This window comes from Aotus nancymaae, unplaced genomic scaffold (assembly GCF_030222135.1).
Source record: "Aotus nancymaae isolate 86718 unplaced genomic scaffold, 86718_ANA_hifiasm-v0.15.2.pri h1tg000006l, whole genome shotgun sequence".
Taxonomy (NCBI): Eukaryota; Metazoa; Chordata; class Mammalia; order Primates; family Aotidae; genus Aotus; species Aotus nancymaae.
This window is the reverse complement of record NW_026988417.1, coordinates 38,023,578-38,046,948: the sequence shown is the minus strand read 5'-3', so window position 1 is coordinate 38,046,948 and position 23,371 is coordinate 38,023,578. Positions and strand designations below refer to the sequence as shown.

Here is a 23,371-nt window from a genome sequence, read left to right as displayed (position 1 = left end):
TAACAGGTAATTGTGGTTTTAATTTGCATTTCTCTAATGGCTTACCATGTTGAACATCTTTTCATGTATTTGTTATTATTTGGTGAAATACATGTCTTTTGCCTATTTTCTAATAGGGTTGTTTGCTTTTTTTACTTTCGGGTTTTTGTTTAATGGTAACTAATGGATAAATTTATTATTTTTGTGTTGAATAAATAGATAAATTGATATGTAAATAGATAACTGACATTTAAACAACAATAGTATCAGGTTGGGTTGATAACATATACAGATGTTAAGCATATGACATACTGTTGGGTCTTGAGAGTCCTTTACATTCTAGATACTAGTCCTTTGTTGGATTTGTGTTTTACAAATATTTTCTCATTTTGTACCTTATCTTCTGATCTTATTTATTTGCTTATTTATTTTCAGAGACAGGGTTTCACCACGTTGGCCAGGCTGGCCTCGAACTCCTGACCTCAGGTGATGTGCCTGCCTTGGCCTCCCAAAGTGCTGGGATTACAGATGTGGGACACTGTGTCTGGCCATCTTTTCGTCTTCTTTAACAGAGTATTTCACAAAGCAAAAGTTTTAAATTTTGATGAAATCTACTGTATCAATTTTTCCTTCTATAGATTGTACTTTTGATTTCAAATCTAAGTACTCTTTGCCTAACCCTAGATCCAAAAGATATCCTCCTATGTTTTAAATTTTATATTTAAGTTCGTGAGTGAATGTTTTATTAAGGGGTGTGTGTGTGTGTGTGTGTGTGTGTGTGTGTGTGTGTTTGCTTAATTGTTCTATTTTTTTTCCCGCTTAATTTTTTATTAAGGTGTGAAGCTTTTTTTTTTTCTTAATTGCTCTAGTACCATTTGTTGAAAAGGGTATCTTGCTTTTATTGAATTATTTTTCACCTTTGTCAAAAACCAATTGTGCATATTTGTGTGGGTTTATTTCTGTCTTCTCTATTCTGTTCCGTTGATTGATATGTCTTTTCCTTTGCCAATGATACACAGTCTTGATGACTGTAGCTATATGTTTTTATATCGGGAAAAATGATTTCTCCCATTTTATTGTTCCTTTTTAAGATTGCTGTTGGCTATTTTAGGATCGTGCTGACTATCTATCTATCTATCTTAGAATAAAGCATGTCTATGCCTACAGAAAATCATGCTGGGATTTTGATATAAATTTCATTAAACAACAGATCAACTTGGAGGAACTGACATCTTTACTTTGTTGAGATCCCAAGGAATCTTATAGAAAATTATGGAGAAAATCCCAAGGAATCTTACATAGAAAATCTTGGGATTTTCTACATAAATGATCATGACATCTGCAAATAGAGATAGTTTTCCTTCTCCTTTCTGAGTGCTGTGTATTTCTTTTTCTTGCCTATTGCAGTGGCTAGAACTTCTAATGCTAGGTTGAATAAGAGTAATGAGAGCAGATATCCTTGTCTCGTTCCTAATCTTAAGGGACAAGCATTCCGTCTGTCACCATTAAGCACAATGTTAGCTGTTTTTGTAGTTGTTTTTTTTTTTTTTTGAGACAGGATATCACTCTATTGCCCAGGCTGGAGTGAGTGGCATGATCACAGCTCACTGCAGCCTCAACCTCCCAAGCTCAAACGATTCCCCTGACCTCAGCCTCCCAAGTTGCTGGGACTACAGGCAACTTGTAGAGATGGGGTCTCGCCATGTTGCCCAGGCTGGTCTTGAACTCTTGGGCTCAATGATTCTCCTGCCTTGGCCTCCCAAAATGCTGGTATTACAGGTGTGAGCCACTGTGCCTGGTCTATATTTGTTCTTTATCAAACTGTAGTAATTACCTGCTATTTCTAACTTGCCGAGAGTTTTTTTTTTTTTTGAAAGAAAGAAAGAAAGAAAGAAAAAGCATAAAGAAGAGGAGGAAAAAGGAAGAGAAAGAGAGAGAGAGAATGAAGTATTGCTTTCTTGCCCAGGCTAGAATGCAGTTTAGTAATGGGTATTGAAAACCTCTTTTTTATACCAATAATTATACTTGATGTAAACAGGAAGGAATAAGGGAAGAAAATAACAAACGAGCAGCCAACCAATATTTCACCCAAACCTATAAAATGCCATGCGATTACTGAGGAGTGATTTACTTCCAATTATGTAGTCACCCATGGAATAGGTGTGAGGTGGTAATATATGTTTTATGTATTTGAAGTGGAGAGTTCCACAAATGTTCACCAAGTCCACCCGTTCCAGGTCTGAGTTCAAGTCCTGGATGTCCTTGTTAATTTTCCGTCTCATTGATCTATAAAATCGTTAGCTCTTCTTGTTACATTGATCCTTTTGCCATTATGTAATGTCCTTCTTTGCCTCTTTTGCTCTTTGTTGCTTTAAAGTCTACTTTATCAGAGGCGAGAATTGCATCTGCTGCTTTTTATTTATTTGTTTATTTTTACTCTCTGGTTGATAAATCTTCCTCCTTCTCTTTGTTTTGAGTCTTTGTGTATCGTTGCATGTGAGATGGGTCTGGATGCAGCATACCAATGGGTTTTGGCTTTTTATCTGATTAGAATATATATAACTTTAATACTGGCATTTGATGCTAGCTGGCTGTTTTGCCCATTAGTTAGTGTAAATTTTCGTTGTGTTAATGTTCTTTTCTTTTTGATATATTTTTGGAAAGGCTGATATTGGTTGTTCATTTATATGTATAGTGCTTCTTTCAGAAGCTCTTGTAAAGCAGGCCTGGTGGTGGTGAACTCTCTAAGTACTTGTTTGTTCACAAAGGATTTAATTTTTCCTTCGATTATAAAGCTTAGTTTGGCTGGATAGGAAATTCTGGGTTGAAAGTTCTTTTCTTTAAGGATGTTAAATATTGGTCCCCACTCTTTTCTGGCTTGTAGGGTTTCTGCTGAGAGATCTGCTGTAAGTCTGATAGGTTTCCCTTTATGGGTAACCTGACCTTTCTCTCTGGCTGCCCTTAGTATTTTCTCCTTCATTTCAACCCTAATAAAACTGGCAATTATGTGCCTTGGGGTTGGTCTTCTTGAAGAATATCTTTGTGGTGTTCTCTGTATTACCTGGAGTTGAATATTACCTTGCCTTGCTAGGTTGGGAAAGTTTTCCTGAATGATATCCTGAAGAGTATTTTCCAACTTGGATTCATTCTCTTCATCACATTCAGGTACACCTATCAAACGTAAATTAGGTCTTTTCACATAGCCCCATATTTCCTGGAGACTTTGCTCATTCCTCCTCATCCTTTTTTCTCCAATCTTGTCTTCTCGGTTCATTTCACTGAGCTGGTTCTCGACTTCTGATATCCTTTCTTCTGCTTGATCAATTCGACTGTTTAAACTTGTGCATGCTTCGCGAAGTTCTCGTATTGTGTTTTTCAGCTCCATCAATTCACTTATATTCCTCTCTAAATTGTCCATTCTCGTTAACATTTCGTCAAACCTTTTTTCAAGGTTCTTAGTTTCTTTGCATTGGGTTAGAACAAGCTCTTTTAATTCACAGAAGTTTCTTATCACCCACGTTTTGAAACCTGCTTCTGTTATTGGAACACACTCATCATCTATTAAGCCTTGTTCCGTTACTGATGAGGAATTGCGATCCCCTGTAGAGGGAGAGGCATTCTGATTTTGAGTATTCTCTGCCTTTTTACGCTGATTTCTTCCCTTCATTATATATTTATCCGTCTGTTGTCTTTGTAATTACCAACTTTCTAACTAGTTCTCTGAGCAGACGTCCAACTTGTTGATTCCCAGCACCGAAATCTGAGCAATCCACTGCGCCGGCCAAAACAGCGGTGTTAAGATGGATGGTGCTTTTCTGCCTGGGAATCTCCGGACTCTGCACCAAAAACTGGCGCCCTAAGGCACCAGCAAAACTGCCGCGCCGGGCACAAGAGTCGCCCTGGCGACATGTGGGGCTCCTCTGCTGGGAATCTCCTGGTCTGTGAGCAACAAATATTCGTCTGAAAGTGTGGCGTCCTCTCGTTCTCTGCGCTTTCACTGGGAACTACAAGCCCGAGCTGCTAGTGATCAGCCATCTTGGATCTCTCTCCTCGAGTTTTTATCATGAAGGTGTGCTGGACTTTGTGCAATGCTTTTTCTCTGTCAATTGATGTGATTATATGGTTTGTCTTTTTTAGCTTCTGATATAGTGATTACATCTTTTTTTGTTTTCTTTCTGAGACAGGGTCTTTCTCTATTACTCAGACTAGGATGCAGTGGTGCAACTGCAGCTCACTGCAACCTCAAACTCCTGGGCTGAGCAATCCTCCCACCTCAGCTTCCTGAGTAGCAAGGAATACAGGCACATGCCACCATGCCTGGCTCTTTTGTTTTAGAGATGGGGGCTCGCTATATTGCCCAGGCTGGTCTCAAACTCCTAAACTCAGGTGATCCTCCTGGCTCAGCCTCCGAAAGTGTTGGGATTACAGGCATGTGCCAGTGTATCTGACCTGGATTACACTGATTTTTAAATATTGAGCCATTTGAAATGCTCAGTATCTGAAATAAATCACACTTGGTTATGAAGTATAATTTTTGCTAAATTTTGATGAGAATTTTTGTGCTCAAGTTTATGAGAGATATAGACCTATATTTTTCTTTTTTAATATACTGTCTTTGTTTGGTCTTGGTATAAAGGTAATACTAGCCTTATAAAATAAGTTGAAGTGTTCTCTTCTCTGAAAGAGATTTTTTAAAAAATTGGTATTAATCCTTTCTCAAGTGTTTGGTAAAATTCTTCAATGAAACCATACAGGCCTGGAGATTTATTTTTTGGGAGTATTTAAATAACTAATTCCATTTCATTGTAGTTATAGGGCTATTCCAGATGATCTGTTTCACTTGGGTTGAGTTTTAGTAGTTTGCGGTTTTCAAAGAATTGTCCAATTTCTTCTAGGTTGTCCAATTTTGAGTGTAAAATTGTTCATAGTATTCCTTTATTATTCTCATAATGGCTTTCAGATCTGTAGAGATACTCCTGTTTCACTCTTGGTGATTTGTGTCTATTCTCTTTTTATTGTTGTCAGGCTTGTTAGAGGCTTATCAATTTTATTTTCTTCAAAGAACCAGCTTCTAGTTTAATTGATTTTATTTTCTTATTTTTCATTTCACAATTTTCTTTTTATTATTTTCTTCCTTTTGCTTTATGTTTATTTTGCTCCTTTTTTCAGTTTCTTGAGGTAGAAACTTATTGGATTGATTTGAGGCCCTTTTTTCTCCTAATGTAAACATTTAGTGCTGTAAGTTTTCTCTAGTGCTGCTTTAGCTGCTTCCCACATATTTTGATATGTTATATTTTCATTTGCATTCAATTCTATGTATTTTTTAATTGCTTTGAGGCTCCAGTACCCATGAATTACTTAAAAATATGTTGTTTAATTTCCAAGCGTTTGGAGGTTTTCCTGCTGTTACGCATTTCTAGTTTGATTCAATTATGGTCAGAGAACATATTTTATATGATTTAACTTAAATTTGTTGAGGTTTGTTTTATAAGTCAGGGTAGTCTATTGTGGTGAATGCTCCATAGGCACTTGAAAAAAATGTGCATTTTGTTGCTGCTGGGTGCAGTGTTCTATTAGGTTTAGTTGGTTTATAGTGTTGACCAAGTCTTTTATATCCTTGTTGATCTTCTGCCTAGTTGGTTCCATACATTACAGATATCCCTCAGTATCCCAAGAACATTGGGTTCCAGGATCCCTCTGTGGATACCAAAAATCAACAGGTGCTCAAGTCCATTATATAAATGAGATTGTATCTGCATATAAGCTATGCACATCCTCCCATATACTTTAAGCAATCTTTAGATTACTTACAATACCTAATACAAGGTAAATACTACGCAAGTTCAAACATATCAATGTAAATGATAGCTACAGTAGCTATCTTCTGAATAGCATTTATATGGTCTTTTCCCTTCCTTTTAAGTAGTTATATCATTATATTTGAAGTGAATTTCTTTTCTTTCTTTTTTTTTTTTGAGTTGGAGTTCTCACACTGTTGCCCAGGCTGGAGTGCAATGTCCTGGTCTCGGCTCACTGCAATCTCTGCCTCCCGGGTTCAAGCAATTCTCCTGCCTCAGCCTCCTGAGTAGCTGGGATTATAGATGCCTGCCACCATGCCCAGCTAATTTTGTATTTTTAGTCGAGATGGGGTTTCACCATGTTGGCCAGTCTGGTCTTGAACTCCTGACCTTGTGATCCACCTGCCTTGACCTCCCAAAGTGCTGGGATTATTACAGGTGTGAGCCACCGTACCTGGCCTGAAGTGAATTTCTTACAAACAGTATATTATAGGGTCAATAAAAATCAATTCTAGGTTGGGTGCGGTGGCTCAAGCCTGTAATCCCAGCACTTTGGGAGGCCAAGGCAGATGGATCACTTGAGGTCAGAAGTTTGAAACCAGCCTGGCCAGCATGGTAAAACCCCATCTCTACTAAAAATACAAAAATTAGCCAGGCATGGTGGTGCACACCTGTAATTCCAGTACTTGGGAGGCTGAGGTAGGAGAATCACTTGAACTTGGGAGGTGGAGGTTGCAGTGAGCTGAGATCATGCCACTGCACTCCAGCCTGAGCAACAGAATGAGACTTCATCTCAAAAACAAACGAACAAACAAACACTCTAATAATCTATGTCTAATAGGTTTGTTACTTACATTTAATGTATTGACATGTTTGAATTGAAGTCTACTGCTTTATTATTTGCTTTCTATCTGTTCCCTCTTTTATTCCTGTGTTTCTTTCTTTACTTTGTTTAGATCTGAACATTTTTTAGTATTCCATTTTAATTTATTTATTGTGCTTTTGTATATATCTTTAAATAGTTTTCTTAGAGGTTGCTCTAGATTATAATATACATAATTAATTTTTCATAGTCTATTTAGAATCAGTATTTTACCATTTCAAGTGGAATGTAGAAGTCTTACTGCATATAAAACCTTTCACCCTCTCTCCCCTTTATAGTATGGTTGTCTAACATATTGCATTTTCATGCATTAAACACCCTACTGAACAACATAATTTTTCTTTTAAACATCACATATACATTAAAGATATCAAAAGAAAAAAAGTCTATTATATTTACCCAGATATTTACCATTTCTGTTGCTCTTCCTTCATTCTTAGTGTCCCAAATTTCCTTCTGTTCTCAGATCTCTTCTATCTGAAGAACTTCCTTCAGCAATTCTTTTAGAGAGCAAGACAGTCTTCATTTTCCTTCATCTAAGAATGCTTTTATTTCACTTTCATTACTGACATACATTTTAACTGGATAAAGAATTTCAGTTGACAATGCTTTTATTTCTCCTTCTAGCCTCAATGCTTCATGGTGAGAAAATCCACTGTCATTCAAAATGTTGCTTTCTGGTTGCTTTCAAGATTTTTTCTTTGGCTTTATTTTTCAACAGTTTGATTATGATGTAAATAGCCCCACATTTCTTCTGGTTTATCCTTTTGATAAACTTGCTGAGCTTCTACAATGTGCAGGTTTATGTCTTTTGCCATAAAGTTTCCAGCCATTATTTTTGGGTTTCTGAAGACACAAATACTAGACCTTTTGTTATTGTCTAACAGGTTTCTGGGACAAATAATTTTTTTAAATTTTTTCCTTCCATGTTCAGATTGGATATTTTCTAATGATCTCTCTTCAAGTTCACTGACTCTTTATTATCTCCATTTGCTATTAAGTCCATTTATTTATTGCATTTTATAGTTCTAAAATTTCCATTGGGCTCTTCTTTATTGGTTCTATTTCTTTTCTGAGACTTTCTAGCTTTCCATTTGTTTCAAGAGTATTAGTCCTTACTTCTTGGAGCTTTTCTGTATCTGCTATCTGCATTATCTTGGCACTGGTGTTTTTACTGTTATTTCCGAAGTGGGTTAAAATTTTCCTAATTCTTATATGTCAAGTAATTTGGGCTTATATTCTGGACACTGTGAAATTATAAAACTGTATCTAATCTAAATCCCATGGAGAAGGTTAATATTTTTGTTTCAGCAAGCTATCAACCTGGCTGGGTTCAGGCCACAAATTTCAAGGAGGCTTCTCTGGTTTATGGTTTCAATGTCAGTACCATTTGCAATGCCTTTGCCAGTGGCACTCAGATATGTCCCTCTATGGTCCACTCAGTGGCTAGTACAAGATCTTGGCTATGATCTATGTCTTAGTTCGGTTCACAGGGTCTTCGTTATCTGTTTAGGATAAATCTATACATACGAGCTTAAGGGTGAACCCAGGAGTTCATAAATATCTTTATAGGGTTGTTTTCCTGAGTTCCTTCCTCTCTGTGATCAACCTGGTACTTTCTAGTTCCCTAGGGCTCCTCATTTTCGTCCTCTATTAATGCTTGATCTCTAGTTACTCTATTCTACCACGTAATTCCCACAACTGTACGAGTATTTGTGACCAAGGGAGGACAGAGAGAAAAACAGGCAATAGGGGTTTGCCCTATCTTCTTGAAACCACAGCCTCTAACTGGAGAGGTTATCCTCCATCAGAGTTTTAGGTGCCTGTGGGTCCTTGGTGCCACTGTTCTTGCTGTCACTGCCATGGGGAGACCGCTTGGTGGCTGGAGCATTAGATAACAAATAACAAAAAAAGAAAAAGGAAACCAGGAGATTTCCCCAACTGCCTTTGAGCATTGTAAGTTCTCTTTCCTGGAACTTAAGCCAGAATTAGAGAGCTTCCTTAAAGCTCTCTCTGTGCTCTGGTGCCTACTTCTAGGTTTCTGACTTCCTTGAGTCCTGGCTGTAAGAGTGCAGAGGACAAATGGGAGACTCACTGCTGGTTAGCTGGCACTTCAAATGCTGTCTTCTTTTCCAATCTGCCTGCTACTATTTACTTTTCAGGGTCCTTAAATAGCTGCTCCATACATTCTGTCCAGGTTTTATAGCTGTATTCAGTGTGAGACATGGAGTGGAGTATGCTTCCTCCATTTATCCAGAACTGCTTATTTTAAAGATTGGTTTTCAACTATACTTTGTTTTATATTTTTGCTCTGAATATTAAAAGCAGGAGTAAAGTAGTCTTAGACGTTTTAAATTGTAAACATGATTGGCAGATTCATATTAGCTACCAAAGTTTGGCTGATTCACTTGAGTATTCACTATATAAACTTTCCTAGAAATATGTGAAAATAACTTACCAGTTATCTCCACACGTAGCAACTTTGTTAAGAGTCTGTGATACTGCAATGCTGGTTAGATTATCTTTATGGTTATGAGCCTGAAATAACTCTTGACCAATCTCTCCAGTATGAGTAGAAATAACCACAAAATGTCCACGTGAAAAACCAATCATGATGCGGCCATCACCATACCTACAGGAACAAAGGCAACAACATTGTAAACGAGGAGACTGACTATCAGTGCAACATGGTAAATTAGCAAGTACCTTAAAATTAAGGAATTATAGAATATAATTTAACAAGGGCCTACTACGTGTCAGATAGTATGCTAGGTAGTTCTGCATACTAAATCACAGACCATGATTCAGAAAATGTTATGTACATAATTGAGTGTTACAGACAAAAACTGAATACAATCAGTAAGGAAAAACCTATAGATGTCCTTCTGTAATGAGCTTCTTGTACATACCAGTTAGAGCAGACATACCAATTATAGCAGACAATGTTGCCAAAATGCTGCTGAAATTCAAGATCAACTGGATTATCTGGTTCATTCAGATTAAAAAGAAACAAAGCTTTCTTGCCAAGCACCACACTTATCTGCCAAAAAGATTAGGAGATAGTGAAATGAGTTACTTTTTCATGAAAAGACCAATAATCAAATCCAACAGCTGAACCCAATTTGTGAAACAATAATAAGCCCAACTTAGATGTGCTAAATGCTATAACTAGTACGATAATATGACTGACTAAAACAATGTACTTACTAATACATAAGCTGGTAAGCATCCTTGGTTTTACACATCTTCAACATACCCTTTCAAATATACTAAAATTCCTTTGTGGAGTGACCTTTTAAACTTTCTATACCTTTCACTAGAGTACTGCACAATACAGGATTGTAAGTCTGACAGTTCCACTACAAATAAATTCATATTTAGATTATAAAGACTCTTCATTCTGTTCTGCTTTGCAGCCATCTGGGATTACAGGTACACACTCCTGTGGATAATTCAGCTCGGCTTTTTTTTTTTTTTTTGAGATGGAGTCTTGCTCTGTTGCCCAGGCTAGAGTGCAGTGGTGCAATCTCGGCTCACTGCAACCTCTGCCTCCTGGGTTGAAGCGATTCTCCTGCCTCAGTCTCCTGAGTAGCTGGGATTACAGGCATGCGTCACCATGCCCAGCTAATTTTTTCTATTTTTAGTACAGACAGGGTTTCACCATGCTGGCCAGACTGGTCTTGAACTCCTGACCTTGTGGTCCACCTGCCTTGGCTTCCCAAAGTGCAGGCATTAAAGGCGTGAGCCACCGCGCCCAGCCCCCAGCTTGGCTTTTTATATCATCACTGGTTCCATCACCTGCAGGTTAGTGTTAGTTAAACTAGTGTCTCTCTGCTACTCATGTAAGTAAATTCTTAAATATAATTCCCAGTGGAGGATGTAATTATGTTGGGGAGAAAAAAGAGTATATTACTTATTTGGGCTCATTAGTGATATAACTCCTTTATTATAAGATGCTCTCAATTGTAAGTCACTATCAATTTAATAATCAGTTTTTAGGAAATAAACAGCTACTACTTCATTAAATATATTCATATTGATTGTGAAAATCACCTGGATTTCAGAATGTTAAGATGTGGCAGGAAAAATTCATCTAAGTATTAACCAAAAGCTACAACTTCAAGAGCTCTGCTAACCAAATCTCATAAAGTAAAAATATAAAAAAATAATATACAAATCAGTACTTCTGTTCTGCAAAGTAACCCTACTGTTTTTGCTACCGCAAGAATGAAAAGAGCAATACCAACTGTAACAGAAAGCTGTCCTCATTTGCTGTAATACCAGGTAGTCAATAGCAATAACAACTTTTAGGACTAAAAGACGTAGCTCTATCATGGTTTAAAATACAGTCAATGGACATAATTTATTCATCACTATTTGATTCATCCAAGAAAAGGAAATTATATATTCCACAAAATTACCCAAATGATTTGGGCATTGATTTGATTAGAATTCTTACCATGCTTTCAGCAGCAGAGGTTTGGTCATCTGTCTTCAAGGAAAACTCCATGTTGCTAGGCTCTGATCTTACTTGTGTCTACAGGAGTAAAAATATCACCACTATGAATGAACCCAAAATTTAAATTCATTCTGAATATTAATAGAACAGGTAACTGGTTTTCATTCCTGACTAATGTTGGACTAAGAACCTGAAAATCCTACTGCCACAAATATCTAGAAATTCTCGATGAAACAGAAAATATATCTTATTAAATAAACAAATAAGCTTGAAAGAAGAAAAGGGAAATTTACAGGTACCATCAGCAAAGATCAAACTAAAACCAGAGTCTGTGCAGAAACTGATGCTGCAGCTACCCAGAGCAGCTAGTAATGGGAGACAGTAAGGAAACCCATTTGGTTGGCCTGAGTGTTGAGTCAGACAAAAAAAGTTCATGTCAATAATTTAATTAAAGAACGGGCACGGTGGCTCATATCTGTAATCCCAGTGCTTTGGAAGGCTGAGGTGGGAGGATTGCTTGAGCCCAGGAGTTTGAGGCTGCAGTGAGCTATGATCATGCCACTGCACTCCAGAGTGAGACCCTGTCTCACAAACAAAAAAAAAAAAAAAAAAGAAAGAAAAAAGGATTTAACTAAAGACCTCTCCTCCCATCTGCATTATAGTCTAAGGTTCAAATGTATATGTTGGGTGGTTTGGGAGCTCCCAAGATGACAAATTAACATAAAATATGGAAGGATCCAGGCTCATATTATCTCTGCAGTTTTGGAAAAAACTAACCCAGAACCTCTACCAGGAGTTTTAAAAAATTTCCACACATAAACCCTGCTAAAGATGAGCTCATACTTCAAAATTACAAAACTCAAAAAGAAACAATACATCAAGAAAAGGAGTTAGCAGATCTAAAAATAAATAAAATTATGAGAGAGAGATAAATTATAAAATAAATATTTTTTAAATGACTAAAGCTGTAAAAGGATTCACAAATATGAGAAAAGAGTTTTTTTAAGTTCAGGCAGTTTTTTTAAGTGCATATATACTTTTGTATTATAGGAGATGTATATGAAGGGTAGAGTCCTAGAAATGGTATTGTTAAGTCAAAAGGTAAGTACAGATGTAGTTTTATTAGATATTTTCAAATTTTCCTGCAGAAGGGACATACTAATTTTATCTATAGTTTCACCAATAGAGTATGTTGTCACATTTTATATAATTTTGCTACCCTGATAGGTGAAAAATGGTATTTCAGTGTGGCTTTACTTTGTAGTTATTTAATTATAAGTGAGTTTGATATTTTTTTCATATGTATGAGAGCTTTTTTTTTTTTTTTTTGAGACAGAGTCTTGCTCTGTTGCCAGGCTGGAGTGCAGTGGCCGGATCTTGGCTCACTGCAACCTCTGACTCCCTGGTTCAAGCGATTCTCCTGCCTCAGCCTCCTGAGTAGCTGGGATTACAGGCACGCACTACCACACCCATCTAGTTTTTGTATTTTAGTAGAGATGGTGTTTCACCATGTTAGCCAGGATGGTCTCGATCTCCTGACCTTGTAATCTGCCTGTGTTGGCCTCCCAAAGTGCTGGGATTACAGGCATGGGCCACTGCACCCAACCAAGAGCCATTTAAAAAATATTTTTGTGTAAACTGTCTATTCATGTATTTCAAGCAGATTTTTAAAAGAACTAAAAAGTGCTTTCTCTAAACCAGGAGAGTCATTTAAACAAAAAAATCAATGGTATAGACAGATGATTAGACAAATTTGAAGAAAGAATATGTGAACTAATATGAGGAAATTACCTAAAAGGTTGCAGAGGGATAAAAGATAGAAACTATGAAAAGGAGAGATTAAGAGACATGAGAGGGTCAAAAAGATATCTAACAGATGCTCCCAAAAAACAGAATGGAAAGGGCAAGAAGTAATATTTAAAGAGATAATGACTATGAATTTTCCTGAATTGACAAGGGACAGCAATCTTCAGATTCAGGAAGCAAGACAAATCCTGAGCAGGATAAATAAAAATAAATCCAGACAAATAACAACACAGTGATCTGCAGAACACCAAAGTTAAAGCAATTAAGAAAAAACACCAAACAAAGCAATGCTTATGATGTATATTTTGCTTACTACATGACAGTTTAAGTAGTATGTCTAATTTTGGAAGCAGACTTCTTAAGGATTAGAAATGAAAAACAGTTATCTTGTACGTAATGGTTGAATTGTAGTGACTTCCTGGAATGCTATGTGGTAAAATATTCTAAGACCACATTTGATTCAGTGAAGAGAAAAAAATCCACTATCTATTGGTGATGTGTGATATGAACACGAGAGAGGTGAGTTGTAGCATTTATACTGTATCTACCATTCTGTTTCTAAAGGGTATTGAAAATAGAATTATTAAAACAGATACAGGAATCAGCTTTCTTCTTCAGCCCTATTTTCTATAAATTCCCAATCAAAACCTGTATCTTCAGTTAGTCCAAGCTTGAATAACCCACGAACAAGCTGTATTGTTTTTCCTTGTTGTTCTGCTTGGACTGAATGAGTACATGTTTTGCACTATCTAGTAAAATAAGTTTTGGCAAGGTACACAGTCATCCAGGTAGACTAAAATTGCCGCTTTCCTGGCAGCAGGTAGATTTGGACATATGATATGAAGGAAATAATAAATGCATCTTCCAGATCAAGTCCTTTACAAACTTCTTACATTCTATTTCTTCTCTTTGTCCTTTCCCTAGAGCTGAAATGCAGATGTGATCCTGGTATACTAGCTTCAATCATGCAGATGAGGGTACAATACTCTAGAAAATGGCAGAGCAATAAGATGGAAGGAACTGGAGACTCTGTACAATTTAGTGAAGCAGAGGTACGTAGGTGACTTGTCTCTCTGTTACATGAGAAAGAAAGACAGGACACCCGACCCATACTATCATATTCTTACAACCCCTGAAATTTTAGGTCTCTCTGTCCCAACAGTTTAGTCTATACCCTGACTGATTCGGATTGCCTTCTATCTCTTAGAGACTCACAATCAAACTTTCATTCATCTCCTCTGTCTCCCCAATGTTGAAGGACAGGTAAGCTGTACCACAAAATGTGACAATTAATCAATAAGACCATGTGTATTTTATAATGATTAGTAATGTCTTCTTAAGAGTGGGGCCCTATGATCAGCAGCCTCTAAGATGGCCCACAGTGATCTCTACTTTCTGGTTTTATGCCTGTGTGATCCCTATCCCTGCCCCGCTGAGTGTGGGCTATCCCTTGTAATTCACTTCTAAAGAACAAAATATGGGCAAAGTGATCCTGTGATTAGGTTATAAAGAGATTGGGCTTCAGTCTTGAATGGCTGCTCTCACTCTCACCAGCTGCTGTGTTGTGAGACACTCTACGGAGAGATCCACGTGCCAAGGAAGTTAAGGCTTCCAGTGAATAGCTAGGGAGAAACTGAAGCCCTGAGTCTAACAAACCATAAGGAACTGAACCCTGTCAACACCCATGTGAGTAAGCCTGGAGGCAATTTCCCCCACATTCGAGCCTTCACATGAAACTGCAGCCCTGTCTAACAACATGATTGCAGCCTTGTAGATACTTTGAGACAGAGGCACCCAGATAAGCTGCATCTAAATTCCTCATCCGTAAAACCATGAAATAATAAGCATTGTTTTAAGCTTCTACATTTTGAGGTTAATTTGTTATGCAGCAACAGATTGGCTTATATGGAACCACATTTCATGTTCTTTCTATAGTATATAGCACAGTGCCATGTGCCTAGCAGGTATTCAAACAATGTGTTAGTCAATATTGCTCTAGCAATACTAAATCATAAACAGTACTTGAAAGTGAAAATTTCCCATTGGTCACATTATGTAACTACTGGTGATACAAATTCCTGTAAGGAGGGAGCCTCTGAAAGATCTAATCAATCTTGAGAAATGTGAATAGAAAAATTTAATCTTAAGATTAAATTTAATTAGGATTAGTTTAGAAGGAATTTATCAGTTAAAGGTATGGGCTTTAGAATCAGGCACACTTGACTCTGAATTCGAGATCTACCGGTTATTAACATTTGCATTATAAATATACACATAAAATAACAGTTATTTCACAAATACACTGTCTGACCAGAACCACAGAGCTAATAATCCATGTTACTACCAAAGGGAAATATACAAAGGAGGATATTTGGATAACATATTCATATCAAAGAAAAATGTTTTAACACATAAATGGAAAGGTTTTTGAAGTTACATATATATATATACATAGAAAGATTTTTGAAGTTATATATATATATACACACACACATATATGTATATATATATCTACATACACACACATATACCTCACATAGAAATTTTAAAAAATTGTATAGATTAGTTTGATAGGCAAACTATTTGGAGGGAAAGCTTGACTATATCAGACCAAAGAGATGTTACTATATTACCTGTCTTATCGTGTCACCTTCCTGATTACTAACTGTAATCATTTTATCTTCACCACCTAAAGCAAGCAGATTTTCTGCATTCCAACATCCACAAGTGATTCTCTTAGTATGTTTTCCTGAAAAAGAGATGATTTTTGTACAGACATGGATTTCTCAAAGAAAAAAATCTGTGATGCCAATCTGAATATACCAAGAGATTAAAAAGACAAGAATTTAGAATCTTATCAAAGCAGTTAATGTCTGAGTAACCTTATTTAAAACAGTTTATTACCAAGGTGTCAATCAAAATAATGGCATATAAAGGCAATACTGTTTCCTAAATGTTTATCTGGATATAAGCACAGGCCCTAATGTAAAAAGATATTCTGCTCCTTGACAAGTTTTGTTTATTTACCATATAACCAAACCTGCAAAGATAATGTCTTTTTTTTTGAGACAGGATCTGGCTCTGTCACCCAGGCTGGAGTGCAGTGGTGTGATCTCAGCTCATTGCAACCTCTGCTTCCCAAGCTCAAGTCATACTCCCAACTCAGCCTCCCAAGTAGCTGGGACTACAGGCACATGCCACCACACCTGGCTAATTTTTTTGTTTTTTTTTTTGAGACGGAATCTCACTCTGTTGCCCAGGCTGGAGTGCAGTGGTGTGATCTTGGCTCATTGCAACTTTTACCTCCCAGGTTCAAGCGATACTCCTGCCTCAGCCTCCCAAGTAGCTGGGATTACAGGGGCACACCACCACACCTAGCTAATTTTTGTATTTTTAGTAAAGACAGGGTTTCACTATGTTGGTCAGGCTAGTCTTGAACTCCTGACCTCAGGTGATCTGCTGCCCCCTGGCCTCCCAAAGTGCTAGGATTACAGGTGTGAGCCATCACGCCTGGTGTTTTTGTATTTTTTGTAGAGACGTGGTTTCACTTTGTTGCCCAAGTTGGTCTCCAACTCCTGAGATCAAGCAATCTGCCCACCTTGGCCTCCCAGGGTGCTGGGATTACGGGTGTGAGCCACCATGCCTGGCTCCAAAGATAATGTCTTAAAAGAAGTAAGTGAAGTTAATTTTACTTATATTCAGCTTGATGGTGTGATAGATCTTTGACCTAAGCAGATTTAACATTCACAGTTTAACTGTTCATATATAACTAAAAGAGGCAGGGGGGTACAGTGGCTCATGCCTATAATCCCAGCACTTTGGAAGGCTGAGGTGGGAGGACTGCATGAGCCCAGGAGTTCAAGATCAGCCTAGGCAACATAGTGAGACTTCCTCTCTACAAAAATTAAAAATAAATAAATAAATAAATTAGCCAGGTCTGGTGGCGCACGCCTGTAGTCCCAGCTACTCAGGAAGCTGAGGTGGGAGGATTGCTTGAGCCTAGGAGATTGAGGCTGCAGTGAGCCGTAATCACACCACTGCACTCTAACCTGGGTAACAGAGCAAGACCTTATCTCTCAGAAAAACAAAAACAGTAACAACTAAAAGATATAAAATAATTTATGATAATACTGATGTACCTGTATGAATGCACCCCAGCAAGACTTGTGTTAAGAACTGTGTAACTAAGCTAATGAGTAATGCCAGATAACCATTAACTATTGGGAAGCTTTTTCATTAGGCCTTCTAGCCAGTGCAAAAACTACATTTTTGGCTGGGCGCAGTGGCTCACGCCTGTAATCCCAACACTTTGGGAGGCCAAGGCGGGCGGATCACCTTAGGTCGGGAGTTCAAGACCAGCCTGACCAACATGGAGAAACTCCATCTCTACTAAAAACACAAAAAGTTAGCCGGACATGGTGGCGTGCGCCTATAATTCCAGCTACTTGGGAAGCTGAGGTAGGAGAATCGCTTGAACCTGGGAGGCGGAAGTTGCGGTGAGCTGAGATCATGCCACTGCACTCCAGCCTAGGCAACAAGAATGAAACGCTGTCTCAAAAACAAAAGCCAAACAAACAACAACAACAAAAAAAAAACAGTATTTTTTGGGGGAAATCACATGCTTAACACTATGAGCATTTTTGAAGGTCTTGAGATAGATAAATCCTCGAGTTCCAAGGGTAATTCTACTAATAAGAATAGTTAAGTGTATAGATTCTGGAGCCAGACTACCTAGCTTTGAATCTTAGCTCCACTACCTACTGAAAAAACCTTAGGCAAGTTACTTAACCTTCTTTTTTTTTTTTTTGAGATGGAGTCTCACTCTGTTGCCCAGGCTGGTGTGCACTGGTGTAATCTCGGCTCACTGCAGCTTCTGCCTCCTGGGTTCAAGCAATTCTCCTGCCTCAGCCCCCAAGTAGCTGGGATTATAGGAGCCTGATATCACACCTGGTTAATTTTTTTGTATTTTTTGTAGAGATGGGGTTTCACCATGTTGGCCAGGCTGGTCTCAAACTCCTGACCTCAAGTGATCCACCTGCCTTGGCCTTCCAAAATGCTGGAATTATTGGCATGAGCCACCATGCCCAGCCAAGCTTTCTATTTCTTACCTCATCCATAAATTGGGAAAAATAGTAGGACTTCTTGTAGGGTTGAGGTTCAACTGAATTAAAGCACTGACCAAAGTGCTAGGCACATATGAAATGCTATCTGTCAGCTATTTTAGCTGTTACTGAAAGCAGAGACCACATTCATTTTATTCTTCATAGAATCTAATACAGTACTTATGCAGAAAGCAGGTATTAAATAAAATGGTTAAGTGAGTAGACACTGAGTCAGAGTTTACCTGGTGTGTTAGAGGCTCAGAAAGGAGTATGGTTGCAGCAGACAAATGAAGAGGGAAGAATATGAGGTGAAGTCAGAGAGGTTGCAAAGGCCAGATTATAGATTTGTTCTGGCCATTTTAAGGCCTGTGGCTTTGATTCTGGGTGAGATGGAAACCACTGAAGAGTTCTGAGCACAGGGCTCATTCTGGCCTCTGGGTTGAAAAGATTCTATAGTGGGGCAAGAGTTGAAGTGGAGAGGCCAGTAAAGAGGAGACTGCAGAAATTAAGGTAGAAAATGTTTGAGACCACACCATGGTAGTAGCAGTAGAGGTGGTAAGACTGGCTGGATTCTGGAGATATTTTAAGGTTGAGTCTATAAGATTTTCTGATAAATGAGATATGGAGAGTATGAGAAAGAAAAGAGTCAAGGATGGCCCTAAACCTTGGTCCAAAGATTTGGAAGAATAAAATGTCAGCAACAGTGAAAAGAAAAGCTCAAGAGGGTTTTGGAGATACTAAATTTGGAGTGTTTACTAGATACCTCATTAAAGATGTTGAGTAAGCAGTTGGATGTAGGAGTCTACACTGTGGAAGAGATATAAATTTGGGAGTTTTCAGGATACAGACAGTATTTCAAATAGGGAGACCAGAACACAAAAGTGAAGGAAATATTCAGAGAAGATACTGGGGCTATGGAAGAGATTTTGCTGATCATAGATTAAAGGACTTGGGTGTTATACTGGAACTGGGTGTCTAAAGAAATAGGCATTAGAAAGGGGAAAAGACTATACAAAGACAAGTGGGAAAATGCCAAAGACAAACTTCTTTCTATACCCAAGAAAGGGAGAAGAAAATCTCTTCCTCCTCCTCCTCTTCATATACCTCAAGGCCCTTTTGCTTCCAGTGCTCAGAAATCAAGTTAGTCTTAACATCAATAATAACAGTTAATAAACAAATTAATTTAAGGTTGATTTTTATAACTTAAAAAATTTTAGTTTAACTTTTCAAATAGTTCAATGACATTTAATGTTTAGTGATAGCACCAAAAATTAATGCTAAACATTAAAGAGATACATATATGTAAAAATAATTTGAAATGATTGTCTTCAATGGAAGGGCACTTTCTCAAGTATCTGTGGGTACCACTATCTCCAGAGCGTAATTCCTTTATTAGCAATTAAGTGATACGTTTCCTGGCCACCTGGATGCAATTAAGCCCACTAGGTTCTACCACTCATCATCGTGATGTCACAATAATTGACAAGAATAGATGTTTCTTCTTGGGTATTCAGAGGGCAGATGCCAAGTGACCAGAAGTTGGGGGAATGAAAGAGCTGAAACAAGGTCACACAAGGAACCCATAAAAACATCTTCTGGCTGCATACTCTGAGGCAAACGGAACTCATAGTCTATATCTAGATTAACTATGATTTGGAGAGGGTGAGGGGTCAGAATTAGGAATCTTGATATAGTCTATCTAAGCAGTAAATGCTTTAATATGTCTACTATTTAGACTAAAATTACCACATATTGTAATGTAACTAAATTAACTAAAATTAATAACAAAAGTAGCACATATTATCAATATGTGTTCATATGCATATGAGCTATTCACTGTCCAGAGGTACAATCTGGGTGAGAAAGGACAAATGGAAGCCATGCTATTAATGTCCTGATGTCAAAGGCACAGGCTGGCTTTAACTCTATTCTATGTACCCAGGGAAGTTCTTAGTAAGCAGTGAAGAGGGATCTTCATGTTTAGCTAAATTTAAGACTTCGGGGGAACATGGGGAGGTGGTTCATACTACAAAATTTCCCTTGCAAGATCAGGGAAATCCGAGGCAGCAGAATTTACATTTAGGTAAAGCATCTCAAATATTTAGCAGTGTTTCCAGCTATCACCTACCAAGGACAGGAATCTTTCGAGATGTCTGACGATTATAAATAAGCAAATTTCCTTTAACAGTTCCAACAGCCAGGAAACTTCCAACTTTTGACCAAAGAAGGAAAGACATTTGATCCCTGTAACATTAAGATATAAATTACTAAACAATTCATGATCATAACCTCTAAACAGTCCTTTAAAAAAGTATTCCATGGATAATTTTAATGTCTACTTAGAAGCCAAAGTACAAAATACAACTTAATGCTTTAGGATAAAAACTAAATGCTACAGACATTCTGGAGATGCTATAGGATGATCTGAGGGTCAGTTAGACTCAAAATACAAATGTATAATGAATGTAGACTTCAATTCAGTTATGATAGAACCTCAAAATTCATGAGATCACCTATGAGATATTTATGAATTTGTTTATTAGTGATAGTTTTAGCTCTAAATGTGATTAAAAATATTAATGGATGGTGAAACCTCATGCTTTAAAAAAGTGGCATCCAATAACATAATACATTAAATGGGAAAAATCATTGGGAATTCATGATCTTAAAAAGGATATAATTTTTCTAGCTCTGTCACTATTAAGAGTAGCTCAAAAGCAGGTAGAAAACACTTTTTTTGCCAGCTGTGTGCAGTGGTTCACACCTGTAATCCCAGCACTTTGGGAGGCCGAGGTGGGCGGATCACCTGAGGTAGGGCGTTCAAGACCAGCCTGAACAACATGGAGAAACCCTGTCTCTACTAAAAATACAAATTATCCAGGCGTGTTGGTGCATGCCTGTAATCCCAGGTACTCAGGAGGCTGAGGTGGGAGAATCGCTTGAACCTGGGAGGCAGAGGTTGTGGTGAGCAGAGATCTTGCCATTGCACTCCAGCCTGGGCAACAAGAGCGAAACTCCAGCTCAAAAAAAAAAGAGAAAAAAAACCCACTTTTGCCCACCACTGGTTCTTACAGTTCTTCTATGCATTCTAGGATTCAAAAGGTTGAAGTGTTATATAATTCCCTACCAAGGGGAAGCAGAACCTCTTGGAGAGTACCTCTTTCCATATATTGAGAAAAGAAATCACAATGAGTCAAGAACAGTGGTTCTCAAAATTTGAAATCAGAACCAGCAGCATTATCTGGGAACTTGTGAGACATGCCAGTTCTCAGATCCCAGCCCAGACATACTGACTGAGGAACGCTGAAAGTGGCTCCCAGCTACCTGGGTTTTAATAAGCCCTCCAGGAGATTCTGACGCACCTAAACTTTGAGCACCACGGACAGACCATGGTATGGTTTTCAGATAGCAATACTGCTTCCAATAATGTTGAGGACAGTGATAAAAGGACAAAAGAGTAAGTTTAAAGAGGTTTCCTTTGGCTAAATTAGGAGAATTTGAGAATTAAAATTTACGTACTTAATTGATACAAGTTGAGTTTGTGAAAGGCTGTAAAATCATGATGTTACTTGGAAGAGAAAAAAATAAAGTATGTGGAAAAATTAGTTGTATAATAGAAGCATATAATGTGTAGTTAAAAAATTAATTTTAATAAGGGAGTAGTAACATCAGGCTGCTAGGTTCTTCTATTAAGTTTCTATTTTACAAAAGATAAGTATGCATTTTAATCTTTTTTTTCCTTGTTTTAAGTAGGTACATAGCTGCAATAATGTGCCTCTCAGATTTCCCTCTGTCTGCAGAAAGTGTAACTGACCAAGAGCCCTAACTGCTAGCTTTGGAATCCATCACCTCAACGAGCCAGGCTGTGCTTTCTCATGCGCTGCTCCCAGAAAATGACTGAGTGAGGGAGAGATAACTGCTGAGGCCCATTCCTGGGCAGGACTCCTTTGACAGGTAACTTTTGCCCAAAGACTCCCAACAGGCTTAGCTGAACTTTCTTAATTAGAACTGTGCTACAATTTAATGGGCTGGGCATAGTGGCTCACGCATGTAATCCTAGCACTTTGGGAGGTTGAGGTGGGAGGATCTGATCTGAGGTCAGGAGTTGGAAACCAGCCTGGCCAACATGGTGAAAACCCATCTCTACTAAAAATAGAAAAATTAGCTGGGCGTGGTGGTGGACACCTGTAGTCCCAGCTACTTAGGAAGCTGAGGCAGGAGAATTGCTTTGACCTGGGAGGCAGAGGTTGCAGTGAGCTGAGATCGTGCCACTGCACTCCAGCCTGGGCAACAGAGGGAGACTCCATCACAAACAAAACAAAACAAAACAAAAACAAAAAACAAAACCTGTGCTACAATTCAAGATGCTTCTACACAAACTTACTTCTTTCCCTCTCTGATTTATAAGGGTCAGACATGCACTGCGGTCTGACAGCTCTTCCAATCTCTTCTAACCTCTCTCTGTTCCCTCACAGGTATTTCCTGTAACAAATCTCTTACACATTTAATCCTGTCTTGGAGACTCCTTCAAAGAAAATATGAATAAAAGTAATTTTGCATGAGCTAAAAACAGTATCAAAGAAAAGAACTGTATAACAAGAACAAGATCTGATCAGCAACAGTGATCATATATAGGATAAACATTAGTCCGTTCAATAGTTTATCAGCATTGACAGTCACACAACAACCAACTAGAAAGAAAGTGGTAAATATTGTGTTCTAAGAAGATCAAGTAATCAAATGTCCTCAAAAGAAGAGCTAACTGAACAAACTCCATCCCTCTTCTCTTAGGAGACAGGGCCTGCAGAAAGCCCTGCAAATTCCAATATGATACTAAAGCATATGTAAATTTCCAGTAATGCTACTGGATCAAGACAACGTATAACAATCACATGTATCTCTGGCCCAGCAAAATTTAAAGAATATATTCTCCTAGGGAAATATACAGGTTACAAAAAATCATAACCTATGTATAACACATGGGCTTAAAAGAATTTTATTAATATGACAACTGAAGGTCAATTTAAAAAGACATTGAGAAGGATGCCTAGTACTCAGGTCCAAATTGCCTTGGGAAAAGCAACCACGTTCTGTGATCCATCCAAGAATGAATTGGTTGGTGAAGCAGATGTTACATATAGGGACCCAAGTAAATGGTAGATGTTATTGCAATTGTCATTAAAATAAAATTAAGGTTGCTTTACTGTTGAGGTTTATATTTAATGTCTAAAGGACTTTCGTATATATAAAACCATACCCACTATTGTTTGTTCTTTATTCAAAGGCCAATCTGTTACACTAGTTAGTAAACCAAACAAATAAATAAGGTGTTGTACTATTTAAG

At 37.8% G+C, this 23,371-nt stretch overlaps 1 protein-coding gene across 5 annotated transcripts in view; it reads right to left on the bottom strand.

The window, feature by feature from the left end:
• WDR19 (WD repeat domain 19) overlaps window positions 1-23,371 on the bottom strand; it is a 111,104-nt gene that overhangs the window by 78,668 nt on the left and 9,065 nt on the right. For 4 of the 5 annotated variants that reach the window (XR_010338776.1, XM_012474942.2, XM_064366431.1 and 1 more), the window contains exons 5-9: window positions 20,156-20,271; window positions 15,559-15,674; window positions 11,120-11,197; window positions 9,588-9,700; window positions 9,119-9,292 (exon numbers count right to left, since the gene is read on the bottom strand). Coding sequence is in view for 4 of the 5 variants with exons in the window: in XM_012474942.2 (XP_012330365.1) it covers window positions 9,119-9,292; window positions 9,588-9,700; window positions 11,120-11,197; window positions 15,559-15,674; window positions 20,156-20,271 (597 nt within the window). In the remaining variant the exon portion in view is untranslated. The remainder of the gene's footprint in view (window positions 1-9,118; window positions 9,293-9,587; window positions 9,701-11,119; window positions 11,198-15,558; window positions 15,675-20,155; window positions 20,272-23,371) is intronic. The other variant, XM_012474944.3, reaches the window with a different exon arrangement.